The sequence below is a fragment of the Macrotis lagotis genome, chromosome 2, assembly GCF_037893015.1.
Source record: "Macrotis lagotis isolate mMagLag1 chromosome 2, bilby.v1.9.chrom.fasta, whole genome shotgun sequence".
Taxonomy (NCBI): domain Eukaryota; kingdom Metazoa; phylum Chordata; class Mammalia; order Peramelemorphia; family Peramelidae; genus Macrotis; species Macrotis lagotis.
In genome coordinates this window covers 145,411,996-145,436,763 of record NC_133659.1, presented here as the reverse complement: position 1 = coordinate 145,436,763, position 24,768 = coordinate 145,411,996, and the positions used below count along the sequence as shown (strand labels likewise).

The following is a 24,768-nucleotide window of genomic DNA, read 5'->3' as shown; positions in this document are numbered from 1 at the left end:
AATAGATTAGATACAGAAGATTCAGTAGTAAATTACTATACTAATCTAGTATTTGAGAAACTCAAAAATCTCAGCATCTGGTGTAAGAACTCAATATTTGACAAAAACTAATGGGGAAGTTGGAAAACCATATGGGAGAACTATGTATAGACTAACATCTTAAAATCATTTTAGGATGTATAGGAACCCATTAATGATAGGTATCATAATGATGGGATTTTATGCCCATGAAAAATAGAGTTAATATTAAAAGGAAGTCATCTCAAAAAAATCTGAGTATCTAAATAAAACTCATGATATAATTCATATTTTATACCTATGACTATTAGAGATTAAAGTAATACAATAGTAAAACAATAGTTTACTCAGTTTTATAAATTAATCTTAACTTTTCCTGTTAGATGGAGTGGGAGCCACATCAGATGGGGTCAGCCATTCCGACTACGGCATGTAACAACAGGGAAATACTTAAGTCTCATAGATGACAAAAGCCTTCTGCTAATGGACAAAGAGAAAGCTGATGTCAAATCAACAGCATTTAGTTTCCGGTCTTCTAAGGTAGGAAACAATTTTTAAGGTGTTAATCTTTTTTGTTTCTCCTAATTCCTTCAGTTTTTTCATTCATTACAAGTTTCTGATTCTATGACTTTGAGAAAGTTTAAGAAAATTATGTAAGCATATTTAAAAACACATCACCAAATTCCAAGTTACAGAATTACTGAATTCCAAATAAGGACCTTGTAAAGAGTTTGAAGTATGCTTAACTTGTTTATCAATAAAACATGGCTTGCATAGTTCACATTCCTTCTATATGCTGTTGCTGCTATTGCTACTTCTCCTACTCCTACATCTACTCCTCCCTCTACTGCTGCCACCACCACCACTACTATTACAACAACTACTGCTACTACTATAACAATTATTGCTCCAACTACTACTATCTGATCTATTTCTCTCTTTCTCTCTCTTTATATATATATGTATATATATTTATGTATACACATGTAAATATAGTAAATATTTTCTATTCATGTTTTTTAATGAAAATTAAGCATTATCTTTTTACTCTGAAATAGTTTTATTCTCAAAAGTATGATTCTTTTATCCTTCTAGATTCACTGTCAGAATGGTATATGAGAAATCAACGTATTGTCATATTTTTGAGCTTGCTACTGTATAAATCACAAGTATTTTCCTTATATTTTCCTTATTTTCCATTCTATACAAATTCAGGTTGCATTCATTGTATTTTTTCACCTGTTTTCCTGGGAATCAGGGAGATGTGTGTTGAAATTAAATAGATTTTTTGTTGTTTAGTTTTTCAGGCATGTCTTTATGTCTGTTATGGGGTTCTCTTGGCCAACTTACTAGAGTAGTTCACCAGTTGCTTCTCCAGTGGATTAAGACAAACAGAGGTTAAGTGACTTCCCCAGGTTATCCATCTAGTAAGTGAGACCAGATTTGAATTCAGTCTTCCTGACTTCAGATGTAGCATTCTAATTCACTGAGCCACCTAGTTGCCTCAAACATTAGGCTATTGTGCTTGGTTGTGTTTGTATTTTGGGGCCTAATTGGTTCCATTGATTGACTTTTCTCTTTCTTAAACAATCCTAAATAATTTTGATGATTAAGATTTTACAGTATGGCTTTAAATGTGTTACTGGCAAATTTTATTAATTCTCACTTTTAAGTATAGCTTTTCTTGAAATTCTTGTCCTTTATTCCTTCTGAAGAACTTTTATTGTTTTTTCTAATTTGATAAAGTGACTGATTATTTAATTTGTATGCATTGAACAGGCAAATTACTAAGATAGTCATATTTTATATAGTCTTTCCATGAACAATTATTATTTCTTTATCAATATTGGAGTGTTTTTATTTGAAGAAAGAATAGTTTGAAGTTGCATTTTTTTGACTGCTATGTGTCTTTTGACAGGCAAATTCCTTAATTTTTCAAACATTCTATAGTTATTTTAAATGAAATTTTTGTTCCCATATATTTCTGCTAAGTTTTGTTAATAAGATACATAAAAGCTAAGCTTTTATCCCAACTGTCAATAAATATTTATTAAATGTTCTTTGTGCAAGGCACTATGCTAAACCCTAGTGATATAAAGTGCTGAGTATGACAGCCCCTACCCTCAAAGAAACTAATAGGGAATACAACATATAAAAAGAAGCTGAAAAGAAAATGGTGGGAGAAAGATTACCTGACAGGTGTGTGATGAAGTCCTGAAGCCAAGATTAGCAATAATCTGAGGAAGTATGAGTTACAGAGTCGAATTCATCTTGCCAAATTGCATGTTTCTGAAGATCATGAAATCTGGATCAGTTGGGTGGGTAATGCTTAAGTGAATACCCTTGATGACCACTTCAAAAAGAGACTTTAGGAGGCACTCCCAGACTCATCCCTCCCCTGACCCTTACCAAGAGGGTTTACAAATTTCTGGAGATAAAGATTCAGGACTTAAACCAAGTAGGGGATATGGGTTTATTTTATATTTAATTTTATGTCATGTAAGCTAATTTTTCAATTAATATCAGTTGACTCCCAGATTCTCTAAATAAATTGACATGACATTTCTTTAGAAATTGATAATTTTATTTTGACTAGTATATCAAATAATATTTCTGGTTTGTTCTTGTCTTGTGTTAGAAGACCAAAATAACATCATTACATTAGAGACAAATTTCAGTATGTCCAACCATAGCTGATTAGACCAGTATGAGCTTGGAATGATCTATCACAGGTTGGGTACAAATAGTCCATGTGAACATTTGGGTTAGGATCTCTAAATTTGTGCATCTAAATTTATGTACTTTCCCTTATGAGCTACTTCAATTCTGCTTTACTTATAGAGTACAGTTCTTTCTCTGATGAGACTGGGCAGCCTTGAGGCAATGTCTCCCATGTTCTACAATCAATTCCAAAGTTCTTAAAAGAGACTTTGAAAGTATCCTTGTATCACTTCTTCTGATGCCTTAGTGAGAGATTACCCTATGTGAAGTTTACATAAAATAGTCTTCTACCTATATAGAGTTCAAGGGAAGAAAGGAAATATATTAAAACTATTATTGTTGCAAAGAACTTAAAAGCAAAGTGGGTACCTGTCATTGAAGTAATGCCGTATTATAACAAATGAATTAAATATAATGTTATATTGTAAGAAATGTTGAATAGGAATATTGAAAGATAAGAATAACAAGATATGTATAATAAATAAAAATAAGTATAGTAAGCATAAGAAATATTGAAAAGACAGATTTTGAGAAACCTGGGAAGACTTATATGAACTGATATAGTCTGAACTGAACTTAACAAGGAAAGCATTTTACATGCAATTTTATATACCTTTTACATACAACCACAATTTAAAACAAAATCACTGTGGAAGACCTAGGAATTATGATTAACACAATGAACAATGATGACTCCAGAAAACTGATGGACTTTTCTTTATTTAGTTAAATATTTCCCAATTACATGTAAAAATATTTTAACAAACTTTTTTTTTTTAATTTTGAGTACCAAAGAAACTTCCAACTAAGATGGCAGAGAGAAGACAGGCACAGTGCTAGTCTCTTGATCTTCTCTCCTAATCTTCCCTCATATATAATATGAAACACTTAACAGAATCTGATCTACAAAACCCAGAAAGGGAAATTAGGAGAAGAAGATCTACCTCAAGATTTGTCCTCTGGAATTGTGGGTGAGTCTGGGCACAGAGGGAGGACTCTGCTGGGAGCACAGGACAGGGTCAGAGCATGAGAGCCTCACTAGCATGATCAGTGGGATGGTTGAGAGATGGAGAGCTGGACTAGCTTGATAAGTGGGGCGGACTAGAGCCTGGAAGCCTAAAAGCAGGGCAAGCCTGATCTGCCACAGGGGCAACTGGGGAGCAGAGGCATTGGTTGTGGCCCTGACAATCTGGAGCTTGCCTGCAGAGCTGGAGGGAGAGTTGTAGTGCCAGAGAGCTGCAACCATAACTTCATTTCAGCTGAAGCCTCTTTCCAGAACAGACACAATTACTGCCACCTCTGCCCCAGGCTAAGAGCAGCAGACCTCCCTCAGCCATGACTAGGGAGAGCAATTACCTTGCCCTTGCTCAAAGATAAAAGTACTTAACAGCTTCATCCAGGCTAAAGGAGAGGGCCTCAAATTAAGGTCACAGACACTCCAGAGAAAGCAACCAATACAACCTACTGGTTAGCCCATTTGGAACTACTAAACCCAGTTAGTAAAGCCTCTAGGGATCTCAACACCAAACCTCAGTGAACCAGCCCCTCATCAACATAAGGTCTTAAGAAGATGAAGAAAGGTCATAGAAAAGGAGGGAACATAGAAAAATTCCTAGAAGGAAAAGACCCTAATTCAGAGAGATGTAGAACCCCTGAGGAGAATATGATCTGGTCTCCAGCACAGAAAGACTTCCTTGAAGAAATCAGGAAGGAGTTTAAAAATCAATTGGAAAAATTGGGAGAGACAATTCCTTGCAACAAGAAAATAAATCATTGGAAAATACAATTGGACAAATTCAAAAAGAAAAGAATTCTCTCAAAAGCTCTATTGGTCAAATGGAAAACTCCTTCAAAAATAGAATTGACCAATTGGAAAAGGAGCTGAAAAAGGTAAATGAAGAAAATTCTTCTCTTAAAAAAAAGAATAGAGCCTGTGGGAACTAATGACTTCATGAGACAGCAAGAGTCTGTTAAACAAAACCAAAAAGTGGAAAAAATAGAAGAAAATGTAAAATACCTCATCAGCAAAACCACTGACCTTGAGAATAGAATGAGGAGAGACAACCTGAGAATTATAGGTCTTCCTGAAAACATTGAAGAGAAAAAAAAAGCCTGGACTTAATATTGCAGGATTTAGCAATGGAAAACTGCCCTGATATCATGGAACCAAGAGAGCAAAATTGTTATTGAAAGAATACATTGATCCCCTCCAGAAAGAGATCCTAAAATGAAAACACCAAGGAATGTTGTGACCAAATTCCAGGACTATCAAATAAAAGAGAAAACCCTGTAAGCAGCCAGAAAGAAACAATTTAGATACCAAAGAGCCACAGTAAGGATTACATAGGACCTGACTGCATCAGCATTAAGGGATTAAAGGGCCTGGAATGAGATATTCTAAAGAGCAAGGGATCTTGGAATGCAGCCAAGAATCCACTGCCCAGCAAAGCTGAGCCTTCTTTCCAGGGGAAGAAAAAATGGAAGACTTCCAACATTTCATGATGGAAAAAAAACAAACTTAATAGAAAATTTGGACATCAAACAGGAGGCTTAAGAGACACATGAAAAGGTAGAGAAAAAACTGCTAACCAATAAGAGGAAGCTGACTATATCTCCTCCTGGTAGAAAGACTCTAATAACTCTTGAGAACTGTAACTCTGTTAGAGAAAATATGCTTAACCAGAAGTAATGGACACTCATGACTTTTCTGTGACTCAGATAGAATGATTTAAAAACAATACCCCTTTAAAAAGGGAGACAGTAAGGAGGAGGATGGAAGAGATTGAATTCGGTAAATCTCATTACATTAAGAGGTACAAAAGACCTATTATAATCGAGGGGAAGAAGGGAGGAGCTGAGAACCACCCGAATCTTCCTCTCATAAGACTAGGCTTAAAGCTAATTTACACAAATACGCAATTAAGTTAAGAAACTTATCTTAACTTTCAAGTATTAAAAGGGGAAGGAGGGGAAGGGGAGGGGGATAAAAAGGGGAACTAATAGAAGGAAAGTAGGGAAGAAGGAGAAAAGTGAAAGAGGAAAGAAAGGGGAGGGGGTTGATATAGGAGGGCAAATACACTGAAGGGAGCAGTATTCAGAAACAAAATACTGGGCAATATGGATAAAAGGAAAAAGGGGGGAAATACAAACAGAAGGAAGGTAGCATGAAGAGCAATAAAGAGTTAATGATAATAACTGAATATGAATGGGATGAACTCTCTTAAAAATGTAAGCAAATAGCAGAGTAGATTAAAAAACAATCGTACAATATGCTGCTTATAAAAAACTCATTTGAAGCAGAGTGGTACATCTAGAGTAAAGGTAAAAGGTTGGAGCAAAATATATTTTGCTTCAGCTGAAGTGAAAAAAGCAAGGGTAGCAATCCCTATCTCAGACAAAGCAACTGCAAAAATATATCTGATTAAAAAAAAGATAAGGAGGGAAACTATATCCTCCTAAAAAGTACCAGAGACAATAAAGTAAGTTCAATATTGAATATGTATACACCCAATGGTACAGGATCCAAATTCTTAGAGGAGAAGTTGAAAGAGCTACAGGAAAACATAGAAAGCAAAACTCTACTAGTGGGAGACCTCAACCTCCCACTCTCAGATTTAGACAAATCTAACCATAAAATAAAAAAGGAAGCAAAGGAGATAAATAGATTGTTAGAAAACCTAGATATGATAGACTTATAGAGGAAAGTGAATGGGGACAGAAAGGAATATACTTTTTTTTTCTGTAGTACATTGCACTGACACAAAAATTGACCATGTACTAGGGCATAAAAACCTAATGATCAACTGTAGAAAGGCAGAAATAGTGAATATATCTTTCTCAGATCATAATACAATAAAAATCATATACAATACTGGACCAGGGAGATACAGACGCAAAACTAATTGGAAACTAAATAACCTCATTTTAAAAAATGAGTGGATCAAGCAACAAATTATAGAAAGAATTAATTATTTCATCCTAAATAATGAAAATAATGAAACAACATGCCAAAACCTATGGGTTTCACTCTAGGTAGCTGTCAGATGGTATATCATATCTTTAAATTCTTAAATGAATAAATAAGAGAAAGAGGAAATCAATGAACTAAATATGCAAATAGAAAATTATATAAAGAACAAAATAAGAACCCCAATTAAATACCAAATTAGAAATTCTAAAAATTAAAGGAGAAATTAATAAAATTGAAAGCAAGAAAACTACTGAACTAATAAATAAAATCAAGAGCTGGTTTTAAGAAAAAAACAATAAAATTGATAAACTTCTGTCCAATTTGATTAAAAAAAGAAAGAAGAAAACCAAATTACTAGTATCATAAATTAAAAAGGTAAACTAAACACCAATGAGGAGGAAATTAAAGTAATAATTCAGAATTTGACAACCTAATTGAAATGGATGAATATTTACAAACATATAAGATACCCAGGTTAAGTGAAGAGGAAATTAAAAACCTAAATAACTCTGTCTCAGAAAAAGAAATTCAACAAGCCATTACTCAACTCCCTAAGAAAAAATCTCCAGGACCTGATGGATTCACAAGTGAATTCTATAAAACATTTAAGGAACAATTGGTTCCAATTCTATATAAACTCTGGAAAAATAGGTGAAGACCGAACTCTGCTTAACTCTTTCTATGATACCAATATGGCTGCTGATACCTAAACCAGGAAGAGTAAAACAGAGAAAGAAAATTATAGACTTAGCTTCCTATTGTATACAGATACAAAAATCTTAAATAAAATCTTAGCAAATCGATTACAAGTTATCACTAGGATAATGCACTATGACCAAGTAGTATTTATTCCAGGGATACAGGGTTGGTTAAATATTAGGTAAACTGTTAGTATAATTAATTATATCAATAACAAACCTATCAGAAATCACATGATTATATCAATAAATGGTGAAAAAGTTTTTGACAAAATGCAGCATCCATTTCTAATGTAAACACTAGAGGGTGTAGGAATAAATGATTTGTTCCTTAGAATAATAAGCAGTATGTATCTGAAACCATCAATAAGCATTATATATAATGGGGATAGACTTGAGGCATTCCCCAGAAGATCAGGGGTGAAACAAGGGTGCCCATTATCACCACTACTATTCAATATAGTATTAGAAATGTTAGTTTCAGCAATTAGAGAAGAAAAAGAAACTGAAGGAATTAGAATTGGGAAGGAAGAGACCAAACTCTCACTCTTTGCAGATGACATGATGGTATACCTAGAGAATCCCAAAAAATCATCTAAAAAACTACTAGAATCAATTTGCAACTTTAGCAAAGTCACAGGATATACAATAAACCCTCATAAATCTGTGACATTTCTCTATATGATTAGTAAGATACAGCAGAAAGAGCTAGAAAAAGAAATCCTATTCAAAGTAACCTCAGACTATATAAAATACCTGGGAGTCTTTCGGCTAAGGTAGACTTGAAAATTTTTTGAAAACAATTACAAAACACTTCTCACACAAGTTCAGACTTAAATAACTGGGCAAACATCAACTGCTCATGGATAAGCTGAGCTAACATAATAAAAAGGACAATTCTTCCAAAACTAAACTATATGTTTAGTGCCCTACCAATCAGAATTACAAAAAAATTAATATGGAGAAATAAAAAGTCAAGAATTTCCAGGAATTCAATGAAAAAAAGTGCAAAAGAAGGTGTCTTAGCCTTACCAGATCTACAATTATATTATAAAGTCATCAAAACTGTCTGGTATTGGCTAAGAAATAGAGTGGTAGATCAGTGGAAAAGATTAGGTGAAATAGCAGGAAATGATTATAGTAATCTACTGTTTGATAAACCCAAAGAGTACAGCTTTGGGATAAAAACTCTTTATTCAATAAAAAATGTTGTGAAAATTGGAAGTTAGTATGGAAAACTTACATTAGATCAACACCTCACACCCTATACCAAGATAAGATCAAAATGGATACAGGATTTAGATATTAAAAACATTATTATAAGCAAACTAGGATATGATTTCTCTCTCATCACAGTCAACTGAAATCAATGTATGCCATGGAAACAATGTAAAGACTAACAGAATATCTTCTGTGGGGAGTGGGGGGAGTGAAGCAAGAAGGGGGGAAATTGTAAAACTCAAAATTAATAAAATCTTTCTAAAGAAAAAAAATAAAATTTTGAGTACCAAATTCCTATACACCCAATCCTTGAAAAGATAAGTAATTTTATACAGATAATGCAAATGAAATCATTGAAAATATATTTGCCTATTGACCAGGTTGCAATGAAGATATAGAACAAAAAAAGAAGAAAAATAAAGACTGTTTAAAAAAGTGTGGTTTAATTATCATTTAGAGTTCATCAATTTTTCTCTCTGGAGGTGGATAGCATTTTTTATCATGCGTCCTTTGGAATTGTCTTACATAATTTTCTTGGTTAGAGTAGCTAAATCTTTCATATTAGATCATCTTAACAATATTATTGTTACTGTGTACAATGTTCTTATGGTTTTTATCACTTTGCACAAATTTATTTACAACTTCCTAGATTTTTCTGAAAATTTCCTGCTTATCATTTCTTATACTACAATAATATTCCATCTCAATCATATACCACAACTTGTTCAGCCAGTCTTTACCATCACAAAAAGAGCTGACATAAATATTTTTTGTCCAAGTAGGTTCTTTCCCCTTTGATCTTTTTAGGCCATGGAGACTGCTTGCTAGGTCAAAGAATATTGACAATTTTATAGTTCTTTAGACACATTTCTATATTTTTCCCTAGATTCATGAACTAGTCCACAACTCTACTACATTGCTTAGTATCCCATTTTTTCCACACCTCCTCCAACAACCAATCAAGATAACAGTCAAGTAGTATCTCAAAATTGTTTTCACTTGTAATTCTCTAATCAGTTGTAATTTAAACATTTTTTTGTGACTTTTGTTAGCTTTGAATTCTTCTTTTGCTTTTGAATTAGTTTTTGAATTCTAACTTTGAATTAGCTTTTGAAATTTAACTTTGAAAGTTATTTGTTGAATTTGATATGTTTAAAAAGAAAAGCAATCTAGGATATTTCTGGTCAAGATAGCGGAGAGAAGCCAGGTCCTGTGCTAAGGTCTCCTGATCTTCCCTCATAAACAGTATGAAACAACCTCTTAATGGAAGGCCTATCTACAAAACCCAGAAAGGAAGCTAGAAAAATAACATGTACCTCAGGGTCTGTCTTTAGGGATTGGGGTTGGGGGATGCAGAGTATGGACAACCAGTGAGGGAGGGGCAAGAGTCAGACTGATCTATGATCAGCCCCGGGGGCTTTGCTGTGGGAACCACTCCACTGAACCACTTCACTGTGGGAACCACTTTGCTTTGAGAAACAGCCAGAGAGCAGAGGCATGGCCATGTGATTAACAGTCTTGGATTTACAGGAAGGTTGGAAGGTGGGTTCCAGCCTCTACCACCCCCTGCTGACTTGGAGGAGATATTATATTCAGTGAGAAAAGCCTCCAACACCCCTCACTTGCCAGCTAGAGCTATTACACTCAGGGAGCAAAGCCTTCAGCACCCTCTACTGGCCAGCTGGAGATACTACACTCAGTGAGTAAAACCTCTAGGGTTCTCAATACCAAACCTCTGTGAACCAGATCTTATGAAAATGAAGAGAGGATAGTGGAAAGGAGGGAACATAGAAAAATTCCTAGAAGGAAAAGACCCTAATTCAGAGAGATGTAGAACCCCTGAGGAGAATATGATCTGGTCTCCAGCACAAAAAGACTTCCTTTGAAGAAATCAGGAAGGAGTTTAAAAATCAATTGGAAAATTTGGGAAAAGAAACCCAAGAGAAAACTAACACCTTGCAAAAGAAAACAAATCCTTGGAAAATACAATTAGACAAATACAAAAAGAAAACAATTTTCCCACAACCTCAAATGATCAAAGGGAAAACTCTTACAAAAATAGATTCAACCAATTGGAAAAGGAGTTGCAAAAGGTAAATGAAGAAAATTTTTCCCTAAAAGTCTATGGAAACCACTGACTTCATGAAACAACAAGAATTTGTTAACAAAACCAAAAAATTGAAAAAATAGACGAAAATGCTAAATACCTCATCAGCAAAACCACTGACCTTGAGAATAGATTGAGGAAAGATATCCTAAAAATTATTGGTCTTCCTGAAAACATTGAAGAGAAAAAAAAAAAACCTGAACTCAATATTAGAGGGTTTAGTGATGGAAAACTGCCCTGATATCATGGAAAAAGTGGGAAAATTAGTTATTGAAAAAATACATCGATCCCCTCTGGAAAGGGTTCCCAAAATGAAAACCCCAAGGAATAATGTAGCCAAATTCCAGAACTATCAGATAAAATAGAAAATTTTGCAAGCAGCCAGAAAGAAACAATTTAAATACCAAGGAGCCACAATAAGGATTACACAGGACCTGGCTGCATCATCATTAAGGGATTGAAGGGCCTGGAATGCAGTATTCTGAAAAGCAAGGAAGCTTGGAATGCAGCCAAGAATCCACTATCTGGCAAAGATGAGCCTTCTCCTCTGTGGCAAAAGATGGACATTTAATGAAATGGGAGGCTTACAACTTTTCCTGATGAAAAGACTAGAGCTTAAGAGAAAATTTAGACTTCAAACAGGAGACTCAAGAGATAGATGAAAAGATAAAATTAATTAAAAGAGGGGGAGGGGAAAATGCTGTTATCAATTAAGATGAAACTGGCAATATCCCTACCTGGAAGAAAGACTTTAACAACTCTCAAGGATTGTAACTCTATTAGAGAGAGAATTTAATTAGCCAGAAGAGATGGATATGCATGACTTTTTTTGAAAAACTGTTACCCAATAAGATGAAAGTGGAAATATCCTTACCTGGGAGAAAGACTCTAATAACTCTCAATAACTGTAATTCTAGTAGAGAGAACAGCCAGAAGTGATGGACATTCAAGACCTTTCTGTGACTCAGATAGAATGATTTAAAAAAAATTCCTCCTTAAAATGGGGGATAGGAAGGAGATGGGAGGATGGAGGAGACTGAATGGGGTAAATCTCATTATATTAAGAGGTACAAAGGACTTATTGCAATAGAGGGAAAAAAGGGAGGAGGTGAAAACCACTTGAATCTTACTCTCATCAGATTGGCTTTAAGTTAACATACATACACTCAGTTAAGTTAAGAAACTTATCTTACTTTTAATGTGTTAAAAGGGGAAAAGGGGAGAGGGAGGAAAGGGGGAATCAACAGAAGGAATGGAAGGAAGAAGGGGGACAGGGCAAGGGGAAAAAGGGAAGTGGGTTGGATATAGGAAGGCAAACACACTGAAGGTGGTGGTATTCAAAAACAAAACACTGGGGAATATGGATAAAGGGGAAAAGGGGGGAAATACAAACAAAGAGAAGATAACATGGAATGCAATGAAGACTTAGTAATTATAACTTTGAATGTGAATGGGATGAACTTTCCCTTAAAAAGGTAAGCAAATAGCAAAGTGGATTAAAAACTAGAATCCTACAATATTCTGCTTACAAGAAACTCATCTGAAACAGATATATATATATAGTAAAGGTAAAAGATTGGAACAAAATATATTTTGCTTCAACTGAAGTGAAAAAAGCAGGTGTAGCAATCCTTATCTCAGACAAAGCAACTGCAAAAACAGAAAGTGTTAAAAAAGATAAAACTCTATATAAAACTATATCCTCCTAAAAGGAACCATAAACACTAAAGTAATTTCAATACTAAATGTATGCACCCAATGGAATAGCATCCAAATTCTTAGAGGAAAAGTTGAAGGACTTACAGGAAGTTATAGACAGCAAAACTCTACTAGTGGGAGACCTCAACCTCCCACTCTCAGATTTAGATAAATCTAGCTATAAATTAAGCGAGAAGGAAGTTAAGGAGGTAAATAGATTGTCAGAAAACCTAAATATTGTAGACTTATGGAGGAAATCGAATGGGTTTAGAAAGGAATATACTTTCTATTCTGTAGTACATGGCACTTACACAAAAAAATGACCATGTACTAGGGCATAACAACCTAATGATCAACTGTAGAAAGTCAGAAATAGTGAATACATCTTTCTCAGATCATAGTGCAATAAAAATCACATGCAATATTGAACCAGGGAGACATAGACCCAAAATTAATTGGAAACTGAATAACCTCATTTTAAAGAATGAGTGGATCAAAATACAAATTATAGAAAGAATTAATTATTTTATCCTAGATAAGGGCAATAATGATACAACATACAAAAGTCTATGGGATACACTCAAGGTGTCTGTTAGGGGATATATGATATCTTTTAATGCTTATATGAATAAATTAGAGAAAGAGGAAATCAATGAGTTATTATGCAACTAAAAAATTATAGAAAGAACAAATAAAAAAACCCCAATTAAATACCAAACTAGAAATTCTAAAAATTTAAGAGAAATTAATGAACTCAAAAGCAAGAAAACTGGGGCATCTAGGTGGTGCAGTGGATAGAACACTGGCCCTGGAGTCAGGAGTACCTGAGTTCAAATCTGGCCTCAGACACTTAATGATTACCTAGCTATGTGGCCTTGGGCAAACCACTTAAACCCATTTGTCTTGCAAAAACCTAAAAAAAAGCAAGAAAACTATTGAACTAATAAATAAAACCAAGAGCTGGTTTTATGAAAAAAAAAATGATAAACTTCTGATTGATTTGATTAAAAAAAAAGAAAGAAGAAAAAGTTGCTAGTATCATTAATGAAAAGGGTGAACTCACCACCAATGAGGAGGAAATTAAAGTAATAATTCAGAATTATTTTGCCCAACTCGATGCCAATAAATTTGATAATCTAAATGAAATGGAGGAATATTTACAAAAATGTAAGTTGCCTATGTTAAATGAAGAGGAAATTAAATATCTAAATAACCCTATCTAAGAAAAAGAAATTCAACAAGCCATTATTGAACTCCCTAAGAAAAAAATCTCTCCAGGGCCAGATGCATTCACAAGTGAGTTCTATCAAATATTAGGGGCAAAATGGATTCCAATTCAATATAAACTCTTCAGAAAAAATAGGTGAAGATGGAAATCTGCCTAACCAAAATGGTGTTGATACCTGAACCAGGAAGAGTTAAAACAGAGAAAGAAAATTATAGACCTATCTCCCTGATGAATATAGATACAAAAATCTTAAATAAAATCCTAGCAAAATGACTACAACAAGTTTTTACTAGGTTAATACATTTTGACCAAGTAGGATTTATCCCAGGAATTCAGGGTTGTTTCAATATTAGGTAAACTGTCAGTATAATTAATTATATCAATAACAAACCTATCAGAAATCATATGATCATATCAATAGACTCTGAAAAGCTTTTGACAAAATACAGCACCCATTCCTATTAAAAACACTAGAGAGCATAGGAATAAATGGATTGTTCCTTAGAATAATAAACATTATCTGAAACCATCAACAAGCATTATATGCAATGGGTATAGGCTAGAAGCATTCCCAATAAGATCAGGAGTGAAACAAGGATGCTCACTATCACCACTACTATTCAATATCGTATTAGAAATGTTAGCTTCAGCAATAAGAGAAGAAAAAGAAACCGAAGGAATTAAACTAGGAAAGGAAGAGACAAAAGTCTCACTCTTTGCAGATGACATGATGACATACCTAGAGAATCCTAAAAAATTATCTAAAAAAACTACTAAAAACAGTTTACAACTTTAGCAAAGTTTCAGGATATCAAATACATTCTTATAAATCCTCAACATTTCTATATATATGACTAGCAAGATGCAACAGAAAGAACTAGAGAAATAAATCCCATTCAAAGTAACCTCAGATGATATAAAATATCTGGGATACTTCCTGTCAAGGCAGACTCAGAAACTTTTTGAAAACAATTACAAAACACTTCTTACACAAATAAAATCAGACTTAAATAGCTGGGCAGATATCAGCTGCTCATGCATAAGCCAAGCAAATATAATAAAAATGCCAATTCTACCAAAATTAAACTTCTTGTTTAGTCCCCTACCAATCAAAATTCCAAAAAATTACTTCAATGTGTTAGAAAAAATTGTAATTAAATTCATATGGAGAAATAAAAAGTTGAGAATCTCCAGGGAGTTAATGAAAAAAAGTGCAAAAGCCATATCTAAAATTATATTATGATGTGTCAGTCATCAAAACTGTCTGATATTAGCTAGGAAATAGAGTGGTGGATCAGTGAAATAGACTGTGTAATATCAGGAAATGATTATAGTAATCTGCTGTTTGATAAACCTACAGAGTCCAGTTTTGGGGATAAAAACTTTCTCTTCAATAGAAACTGTTGGGAAAATTGGAAGTTAGTATGGAAGAAACTTGGATTAGACCAACACCTCACAACCTATACCAAGATAAGATCAAAATGAATTGAGGATTTAGACAAAAAAAAATATTATAAGCAAACTAGAAGATCAAAAAGTAGTTTACCTGTCAGATCTATGGAAAGGGAAGCAATTTATGACCAAGGAAGAGATGGAGAACATCATTTAAAAACAAACTAGATAATTTTGATTACATTAAATTAAAATGCTTTTGCAGAGATAAAACCACTGTAACCAAGATCAAAAGAAATGTAGTAAATTGGGAAACAATTTTTACGACCAATATTTCTGACAAAGGATTCATTTCTCAAATATATAGAGAACTGAGTCAAATTTTCAAAAAAAAAAGCCATGCCTCAATTGACAAATGGTCAAAGGATATGCAAAGGCAATTTATAGATGAGGAAATCAAAGAAATCCATAATCATATGAAAAATTACTCAAAATCACTAAAGCCTGGAAGGATTTGCACGAACTGATCCTGAACATGATGAGTAGAACCAGAAGAACATTGTACATATTAACAGCGATATGGGAGTGATGATCAACCTTAATGGACTTGCTCATACCAATGGGCAACAATCAGTCACAATTTTGGGGTGTCTGTGATGGAGAATGCCATCTGTATCCTGAGAAAGAATTGTGGAGTTTGAACAAAGACCAAGGACTATTACCTTTAATTTAAAAAAAAGTCTTATTATGTAATTCTGCTATATCTCACTTCTTTAAGAATATGATTTCTCTCTCATCACATTCAACTTAGATCAATTCATACTATGGAAATGATGTAAAAACTAGCAAACTGCCTTCTGTGGGGGCTGGGGAGGAAGGAAGCGAGATTGGGGGAAAAATTGTAAAACTCAAAATAAATAAAACCTTTCTAAAATTAAAAAAATAAATAATTAAAAATATACATATGCATATGGATGTATTTGGAAAAATAAAATATCAATAAAAATGGAAAAAAGAAAAGCAATCTATACATTATAGAGACCCATAGTTTCATTATTCTATGCATATGACAATTCTCATTTATTTTTAGAAAGTTCATAATAGTAATAATTTTGACTTTCCAAAGAGAACAGGAAGTGAGAGGTTTTTCAATGTGATGGAGCTTTATGAGTATTGCATGGCCTTACAAGGATAGGAGTTGGAGAAGAAGCTGAAGAGGCATATGCTGAGAAAGGAATATTTTGTATACCTAGTATACAAAAGCCAACGTGATATGCTTTACGTGAACTTCAGAGGAGGAGAAACTACTAAGTATTAGTGGTAAATGAGATTTTGGAAGTGTTTGGTAGGGAGCAGGGACATCCCCTCTAGGATCAGTATGTCAGGGACATGTGTATAAGATGATATAGCCAATGATGAAACTGAATGTTCAAGCATACTGTGTCATTAAGCGGGAACCAGGTTTCATTGAGAACAGAGAGTACAGAGAAAGCAATCCAAAATGACTGAAAGTTTATTCACTTTGGGACATAAATTTGAGAAAGCTCATAGAAAGGTTAATTTAGGGTTAAGTGGGTAGGAACAGAAGAGTGGAGTTGGGAGTATAGCATAATTTTCTCATATGTGGCCAGTGATTTATGGCAGATGAATTGTAAAATTCACAATCTCTATGAGGTGTTGTAGAGAGCACTGAATTAAGTCTGAATAGGTTCCCTCAAGACTAAGAGTAGAATAAAGTAGGTGGTGGACATTGCTTCCTAGATGGTAGAGAATACATTTTCATTTCTGATTCTTTCAGTTCTAATTCATGAACATTTATCAAGCACTCATTCTATATGAAGTATCACACTAGTTTCTGGAAAGTCAGAGTTGAAAAATAATGCATTTGTTGTCCTTAAAATATTTATAACCTTAATAGAAAAAATTAAACATATACAGAAATAAGTATAATACTAGGTGAGTTTGAAAAAGTCCAGAGAAAGAAGAATTTTAGTTTTTTGGTTATTTCTATGTTCTTCTTTCTAAGTACTGTGATATATATATAATTACTTTGGTCTCTGTAACAAGACCAATATTGTAATGTAAGAATGATTTTAGTTCTAATAGAGGAGATAAACAATTTATAGGATACAGATAAGAATGTTGACTGCATTCAGAGAAGGAGAGATTCTAATATTGTTAGGGAAGTTACAAAGGAATAAAGTCAAATACTGGAAGAAATGGAACATGCAGATAAAATTTTATGAAGATTTATATAATCGGTCATTTTTACTTTTGTTCATTTTTGTTCATTTTAATCCTTATATACTTTTCGCTGGAAGTTAAAATGTATAAAAAGATCTTAAGGTGTTGCTTTTCAAGATTTCTGATTTGCACACTAAAACTAATTAATAGAATGGAAATTAGAGATAGAAATATCTTGCCATAATTTTTATAATTATTCTTTGCCTTTCTATTGTAGTATAATTGTTAACATACAACATTTCTTCCTTTCCTCTAGGAAAAGCTAGACATAGGAATGAGAAAAGAAATAGATGGTATGGGAATATCAGAAATAAAGTATGGTGATTCAGTGTGCTACATACAGCATGTAGATACAGGCCTCTGGCTTACTTATCAGTCTGTGGATGTGAAATCTGTTCGAATGGGATCCATACAGCGTAAGGTAAGATTATATAAAAATGCATCTTAAATTGTTTTGCATGACAAATTGCATAGTAGACCATATTAGTAATGATCCCAATGTTCTGTTTGTCAGTATTTATTGTTTCACCTTTCGACAGGTCATGTATCACTATCATGAATTCTTTAGCACAATCTATTTTTATAGTATAATTTTGCTAGAATTATTAAATCATTAGATTTTTATATCCCCAGTTTGGTAGAGCTAGAGTCAAGCATAATCTCTTTAATTAATTCTAAAATTAAAGGAATGCTCTGAAAATTGTGGGAAATTGTGGAGGAAATTGTGTTAACATAATATAGAGAAATTGTAGGGGAAATTGTGTAAACACAATATAATTATTACTATAACCAATTATAAAATATCTACATCTTTACTTATAACAAAAGAGTTGCTGAAGGTATCTGGGTCAATGAAATTTCCATAACTACTGTAATTTCCTTTCTTTTCAAATTTGTGGCCTACTTCCAGAATTGATAACTCATTTTCTGGTAGTTGGGTGGGCCATTGTTTTCTCTTATCACATTGTCATTTCTTTTTTATTCTTTATTGATCTTCATTCAACCATTCTGTCACATTCCCAACTGTAGTTTATAGATTTCCTATATGAATACATATTCTTGATCTAGAATGGCACTTTACTGTCCTTTTAGCTAATCTGATCTGTTGTCTAAGGAATGCCCTTCTATTGCCAGATTTCAAGTTTGAAATTCATCCCATCAATTCTGACTGATATATATGAAGTTAAATTTAATTCCTTGCTTTAATGTGTCTGGCTCAATGTGATTTTTCCACATTCTTATTTATGTTTTGATATCTGAATTCATTAATATTATTACTAGCTTTTTTCTTTAATATTATCTTTTGTGAATTACAATTCCTCTTTACTGAGAGTTTTCCCATATCAGATGTTTTATTCTGAGTGGTATCTGACCAAGTGAAAGCATGTAGATCATCTTCTCTTTTCCTTCTGCTTTTCAGTTTAAATTTTGGTTGATCGGATATGCAAATCTTCAAGCACATTTCCTGGACCTTTTAAGACTCCGTCCTTTGCCAAGAGTCTGCATATTAAACTTGGCTACAGATATCAGAATTCTATTTATCTAAACTATCTTGTTAATTAATTTCCCAACACTACTTTTCTCTTCTAAAACACTTTTAATCCATAGCAGTGACAAGAACCCTATGTGAGCCCCAATGTTTTCAGTTTCTTTCCTTGGACTTCTTAAATTTCTAGTGATAGATATATGGTTTCCATCTATTAATATCATTTATCCCCATATGAATCCTCAGATTTAGTATTGGTTATTTGGTCTTAAAAATTTGAAGATTCATTTCCTAAAAAAATTCCCTGAAAACATAGAATGTTTTGCCTTTTATCATGTCCAGTCAAGATACTCTTTTCAATATCCCTTAGCAAAATGTCCCTTCTTGTGACCAGTATTGAGTTCTCTTTTCACTTTTAAGTGCTTGTTGACTAATAAATTGACTAAAGGCATCTTTAGATCCTTATCATGCTTAACCACCAGGTTGTTAACTACTTTTTGGAAAATATCACACTTACATGGTCAGTGTATTTATGCTCCACTGGAATGGAAGTGATAGGTAAATGTCCAATTCTTTATACTTTTCAGAGTCAGTCCTTCAGTTCCTCAGTTCTTTTTTTCTCTAGAGGGAAATATCACTTGTCACCTTTAGGTTATCAAGAATTGCGGATCTACTAATTAGCTGAATCCATTGTTAAACTTTCCTTTTTTTTTTTGAAAAACTGTAATGAGCAAATCCTAAGTTTTAAACTTGATGTAATGGAGTTGGTTCTCCATGACAATGGACATGTTATAGAATGTGATATATAGTGTTTTTAATCTTAGCAAAAGAATCACTACCACTAGCTCTCCAGGTGCCAAGAAGTCATAAAAACATAGTATTATACATTATATCTGATATATTATAATATTTTTATTATATTAATTAATGTATAATTTATATATTATATAATAAACAATATATTAATTAATACAATTAATTATATTAAACATTATATCTGAATATAATAGTTCTAGGATTTAAACAATTTGAGTCATATCTTAGGCAAACAAAGGAGTCTAACATCAGAGTTCCTCCAAAAGGTCCAATTCTCACCTAACATATGAACAGTCATTAGGTGAAAGACATAGAAACTGGAGTCAGTCTTGGATCAGTGGTATTGTCTTTTTATATGGGACCTGTTATGAAGTGGGACTCAGGAGGGTTTGTGCTTCTTATTTCTTGAATGCTAAGTTGCTGGTGTCCATCCCTGAGCTAATCCTTTCCCACCTAAATAGTGTAAAATGATAACCAGCCCCATTAAGGAGCCATATCTCGTATTTCTATGTCCCATTTTTTGGTAGTGTGCTAAATACTTTCTAGTCTCACTCTCCAAGTACAAATAACCCACCACTCCTTCATTACAAGGAAGGACAGTATACGGCTATAGAGATGAGGGTCACATTGTTTTAAGCACAGAAAAAACAAAATTCCTTCTCCAGGTCAACCTTTTTTTGGGGGAAAAGTCTCAAATTAGTTAGATGACTCCAAAATTTTGGTGTTATTGTACAGTGTTCTTCATTTCAAATTCTTCCATTGTCCTGTGTCTCTCTTGAGAAAGACATTAGATTTCTCTCTTCTGTTTCTATTTCCTCTTTGTTTTCCCAGTGATACATTTCATTTATTACTTTAATATTTAAATTTCTATTTCAATCCATAGAATAAAAGGAAATATTTCTTGACTTCATCCAGCTCATCTAGGAGAGAGACTGATTTGTGTTTGTGTACATGTCTATAGCTCTAGCTATTTAGATCTGGCAGAAACCTTAATATAGCACAATTAATGGAATATTAGCCTTGCCTTCCATATTAACTAAAATTGAGATACTCAGTTATCCAGAATGCTTACTGTTTTCTCAAATGGAAAACATCACAGCCAATTGCCTGGTTCCTCAGCTAATTCACTGCCCTGAGAATTCTGTTTTAGGAGGCTCCTTATAGCAGACTTTGCCAGTCTTCTTCCAGGAGGCCTTCACCAATATGATATCTTCTTTATTTGCTCAGCTATGTTTCAGCTATAAATAGTACAATCTGGTTTACACTACCATACATGCTGTACTGCATTTGAGAATGTATTTTGTAAAAATGTAATCTCTAACTACTAATCTCTAACTTCCTTTTTTAACTATTCACACACCACATTCACAGACACTTAAACAGTTTACTTGGAGTTTGCTTATTCATTTTTGTAGAGCCATCAGCTTTATTAGTTAAACCTACTTGCAGTTTTAGAACCCATATTTAACTTTATAAACCAGTTATTTCATATGGTTTAATTAAAAAGATTTAAGCTTATTTCAGATAATAATCTTCTCAGTTATATAGCATGAACAAGACCCTCTCTTTACCTGAAGGATTCTTATTTTACCTTTGAGATTTCTTTCCACAGGCTGCAGAAGAGTCAGACTCTAATGAAGGAAATGGAAATTGATCATTTTTGTAAGAGGAATTAATTTGTCAAATTTAGCAGATGAGATAGAAATAGAAATTTTGAATGCTGCAGACAGTGTGTTTGGAGTCTCCATGAAATCAAGAAAAGATTACTATTCCATTTGAAAATGGGAAGAAATATGACAGTAAAATGGTTGGCTAAAAATGAGACTTAACAAAATCTTATTTTTCTAGTATTTGAATATTGCTGTGCTTCTTTTAATGAAATGTTAGCTGAACTGGTAGGAATATTTATCATTGAAATAAGTCCCTTCATATTTTGCTTTGCTTGTAAAGATTGATCAGTTAGTCATTTTGTGATACAACAATCATTTCTTTTCTTTTTTTGATTAATTGATTTATTTTTTCCAACTACATGTAAAAATAGTTTTCAACAAAAATTTTTTGGGGAAGGTTTGAATTCCACCTTTTCCCCCTCCATCTCTTCTCCCCTTGACAGAGAGTAATCTAATATAGATTATATATGCACAGCTATGTTAAACATTTCTTTTGGGTAATTTCTGTGATAATCTTTATTTATAGCAAGGCTTCTTAACCTTTTTTGGGTCACAGATCTCTGGCAGTCTGGTAAAATCTTTCTCAGAATGAAACTTGCCATTATTGACCAACATAAGTTTCTATGTATTCCCTGAGTTAAAGACAGCTAATAATTGAAGTGACAAACCTAATTTGCAAATTTAAGGAAAAGGAATTTTGATTTAACTAAATTAGACACATGCTTTAAAGGTAGGATATGTTAGAGTACTGACTTTTACTGAGTCCTTTTGTTTTTTTTACATGGTGAGGAACAAAGGGATTCTTTCTACTTCTCTCTTTTTTTTTTTTTGGCAAGGCAATGTGGACAAGAGACTTATCCAAGGTCACACGCTTAGGTAATTATTAGGTATGTGAGGCCCAATTTGAACTAAGGTCCTCTTGACTCCAGGGCTAGTGTCCTATCTACTGCACTACCTAGCTGCCCCTCTGATTACTTCTTAAAAGATAAATCCATTTAAGTTCTTTGGGAACATGGAGAGGAGTACACATAATTATATGCTTTCATATTGTATTTATGGGTACTTCATGACCTACAATAGACATAGCTTTTGTACTTGTAGGCATGTGCTAATATATGTACATATATGCAATTCATATTTACCTATTTCCTCATATTTCCTCAGGGCATACTTAGACCATTTAATACCTGTACCTATACAGACCAGTAATTTTCATGAATTCCATTGTCTTTTATCAGATGACAAGAAGCTCACTTGAGCTTCAGTACCAGATTAACATCTACCTGTTGGGCATTTTAAATTGTACATTCTCATAGATGGCTCAAATTCAACATTTTAAATTTTAAATTTTATTTTGCTATAAACTTAGCTCCCCCACTCCCCCTCACCCCTACTTTCCTATTTTTGTCACCATTCTTATAGGCATTCATTTTTTGCTGTCTAGGAGTTCTCCACAACTCTTCATTTTTTTCATCTGACTAATTGTTCAGCTCAGTTAGATGGTATAGTTGGTGGAGTAGCAAACCAAGAGTCAGGTAGCCTCACATATTTACAAACTGTAGAACTCTGGGCAGGTCATTTATCTCAGTCTGTATCAATGTCCTTATCTGTAAAATGATAAGAATAACAGCATCCATCTCCCGAGTTGTTTTGAGGATCACATGAGATAATAATTGTACTGTGTTTATCAGACTGCTTAGCACACATAATAAGTGCCAAATAGATGTTAGCTGCCATTATTATTATTATTATTATTATTATTAATTCTCAATTCCTAAAATTTGTCGATTCTCTCTCCACATCTCTCACATCTATCCCATTTTCTCCACTCATACAGATATTTTCCTAGTTGAGAACTCTCATTATCACTCTTCAAGACTGTTGCAAATAGCCTTTTAATTGTTCTTTCTTCCTGGAGTCTCTTCCCTCTTTACTTATCTTCCATACAGCTATAAAAGTGATCTTCTTAAGTCTAGTTCTGAGTATGTCAGTGAATTCTAATGCTTCTTTCTTTCCTATAGGTTGCAAACTTCTCTCTTTGGCTTTTAAACACCTTCACAGCCTGGATCCAGTCTACCATTCTAATCTTTTTTCATCATTTCCCTTCTATTACTTTCCAATTCAACTAACTCCTCTTCTTAACTGTTCCTCACACATAGCCTTTCATGTCCCAACTCTGTACCTTTCACTGGCTCACCCTCATGTTTGTCTAGCATTTCTTCACCAAATCCAACTCTTGGAATCTTTGTCTTCTATTAAGTTGAAATGATATCTACTTTAGACCTTTATGGAGTCTCTGAGGTGCTTGTATTCTAAATTATCTTATGATTTTATGTTTTCCATCCAGCCCTTCTACCTGTTAATGGAATAGGAAACTATTACTTGAGGGAAGAGACTATTTCGTATTTGTCTTTGTATCTCTTGTACTTGTACAGTACTTGGCTTGTATTCTTCCTAGACAGTATTATGGTAGCATAAGTAGTCTAGGAAGAAGAGCATTGAGTAAGTTGAAAATCAGAAAACTTGGGGGCAGCTAGGTGGCACAGGGGATAGAACACCAGCCCTGAGTTCAAATACAGCCTCAGATACTTAATAATACCTGTGTGATCTTGGGCAAGTCACTTAACCCCATTGCCTTGCCAGGAAAAAGAAGAAAATCAATTCTTTACTTATCCTTTTTATAAAACTATAATTAGATGTATTGACATTATTCCCTCAAATTACCATCCTCCTGGGAGAAAGTTCTGGAATTTATTTGGTTAGTAGGGAATATCATCTTTGAGAGAACTATCCAATTATTTGATTATTGTTTCTTTTATTCTTTCCTTTACTATTCTTTAGAACTAATTTAAATTTTTTAGTTCCCTAAACTTTAAAATGATACTAACATGCTCCGGGATTTAACAAAATCATATTATTACAGGCAACAAAAATCATCATTGTAATTAATAAAATTTTCAATAAAAAAAGACATCTTTTGGTTTGATTGCCATTGAAGCAAAATTTCCTTTAAGTTCTCATTTCACTCTTTATTGAGTAAGAAACTATTTCCTATCTAAAATGCCTGTATAAATGCTAATCAAAGTTATTATTTTTTTGTTATTCCCTATAGATTATATGATTTAGGCAATGAGACCATCAGAATTTGATTATGAAAAAAAATTTTCATATTCACCTTAATATTTTATCTTGGGGACATTGGTTATTAAAATGACTCAGCTCTTTGGGCACATTGGCTAGCTTTCTCTTGATATTTGACTATAGGATTGTGATATATATACCTTTTAAACTCTTTGCAGTCTTATTCTTATGTAGGTGGGAAACATTATCAGAATGGTATTTATTGCACTCATTGCTGTTTTGTTTCAGGCTATCATGCACCATGAAGGCCATATGGATGACGGCTTAAATTTATCCAGGTCTCAGCATGAAGAGTCACGTACGGCACGAGTAATCCGTAGCACAGTCTTCCTTTTCAATAGGTTTATAAGGTGCATTT

General features: G+C 33.4%; 1 protein-coding gene across 13 annotated transcripts in view; it reads left to right on the top strand.

Annotated features, from left to right (window-relative positions):
* Positions 1-24,768, top strand: part of RYR2 (ryanodine receptor 2) — a 766,826-nt gene that overhangs the window by 348,932 nt on the left and 393,126 nt on the right. For all 13 annotated transcript variants that reach the window (XM_074222945.1, XM_074222939.1, XM_074222937.1 and 10 more), the window contains 3 exons: positions 402-558; positions 17,554-17,718; positions 24,639-24,760. In XM_074222945.1, coding sequence (XP_074079046.1) covers positions 402-558; positions 17,554-17,718; positions 24,639-24,760 — 444 coding nt within the window. The remainder of the gene's footprint in view (positions 1-401; positions 559-17,553; positions 17,719-24,638; positions 24,761-24,768) is intronic.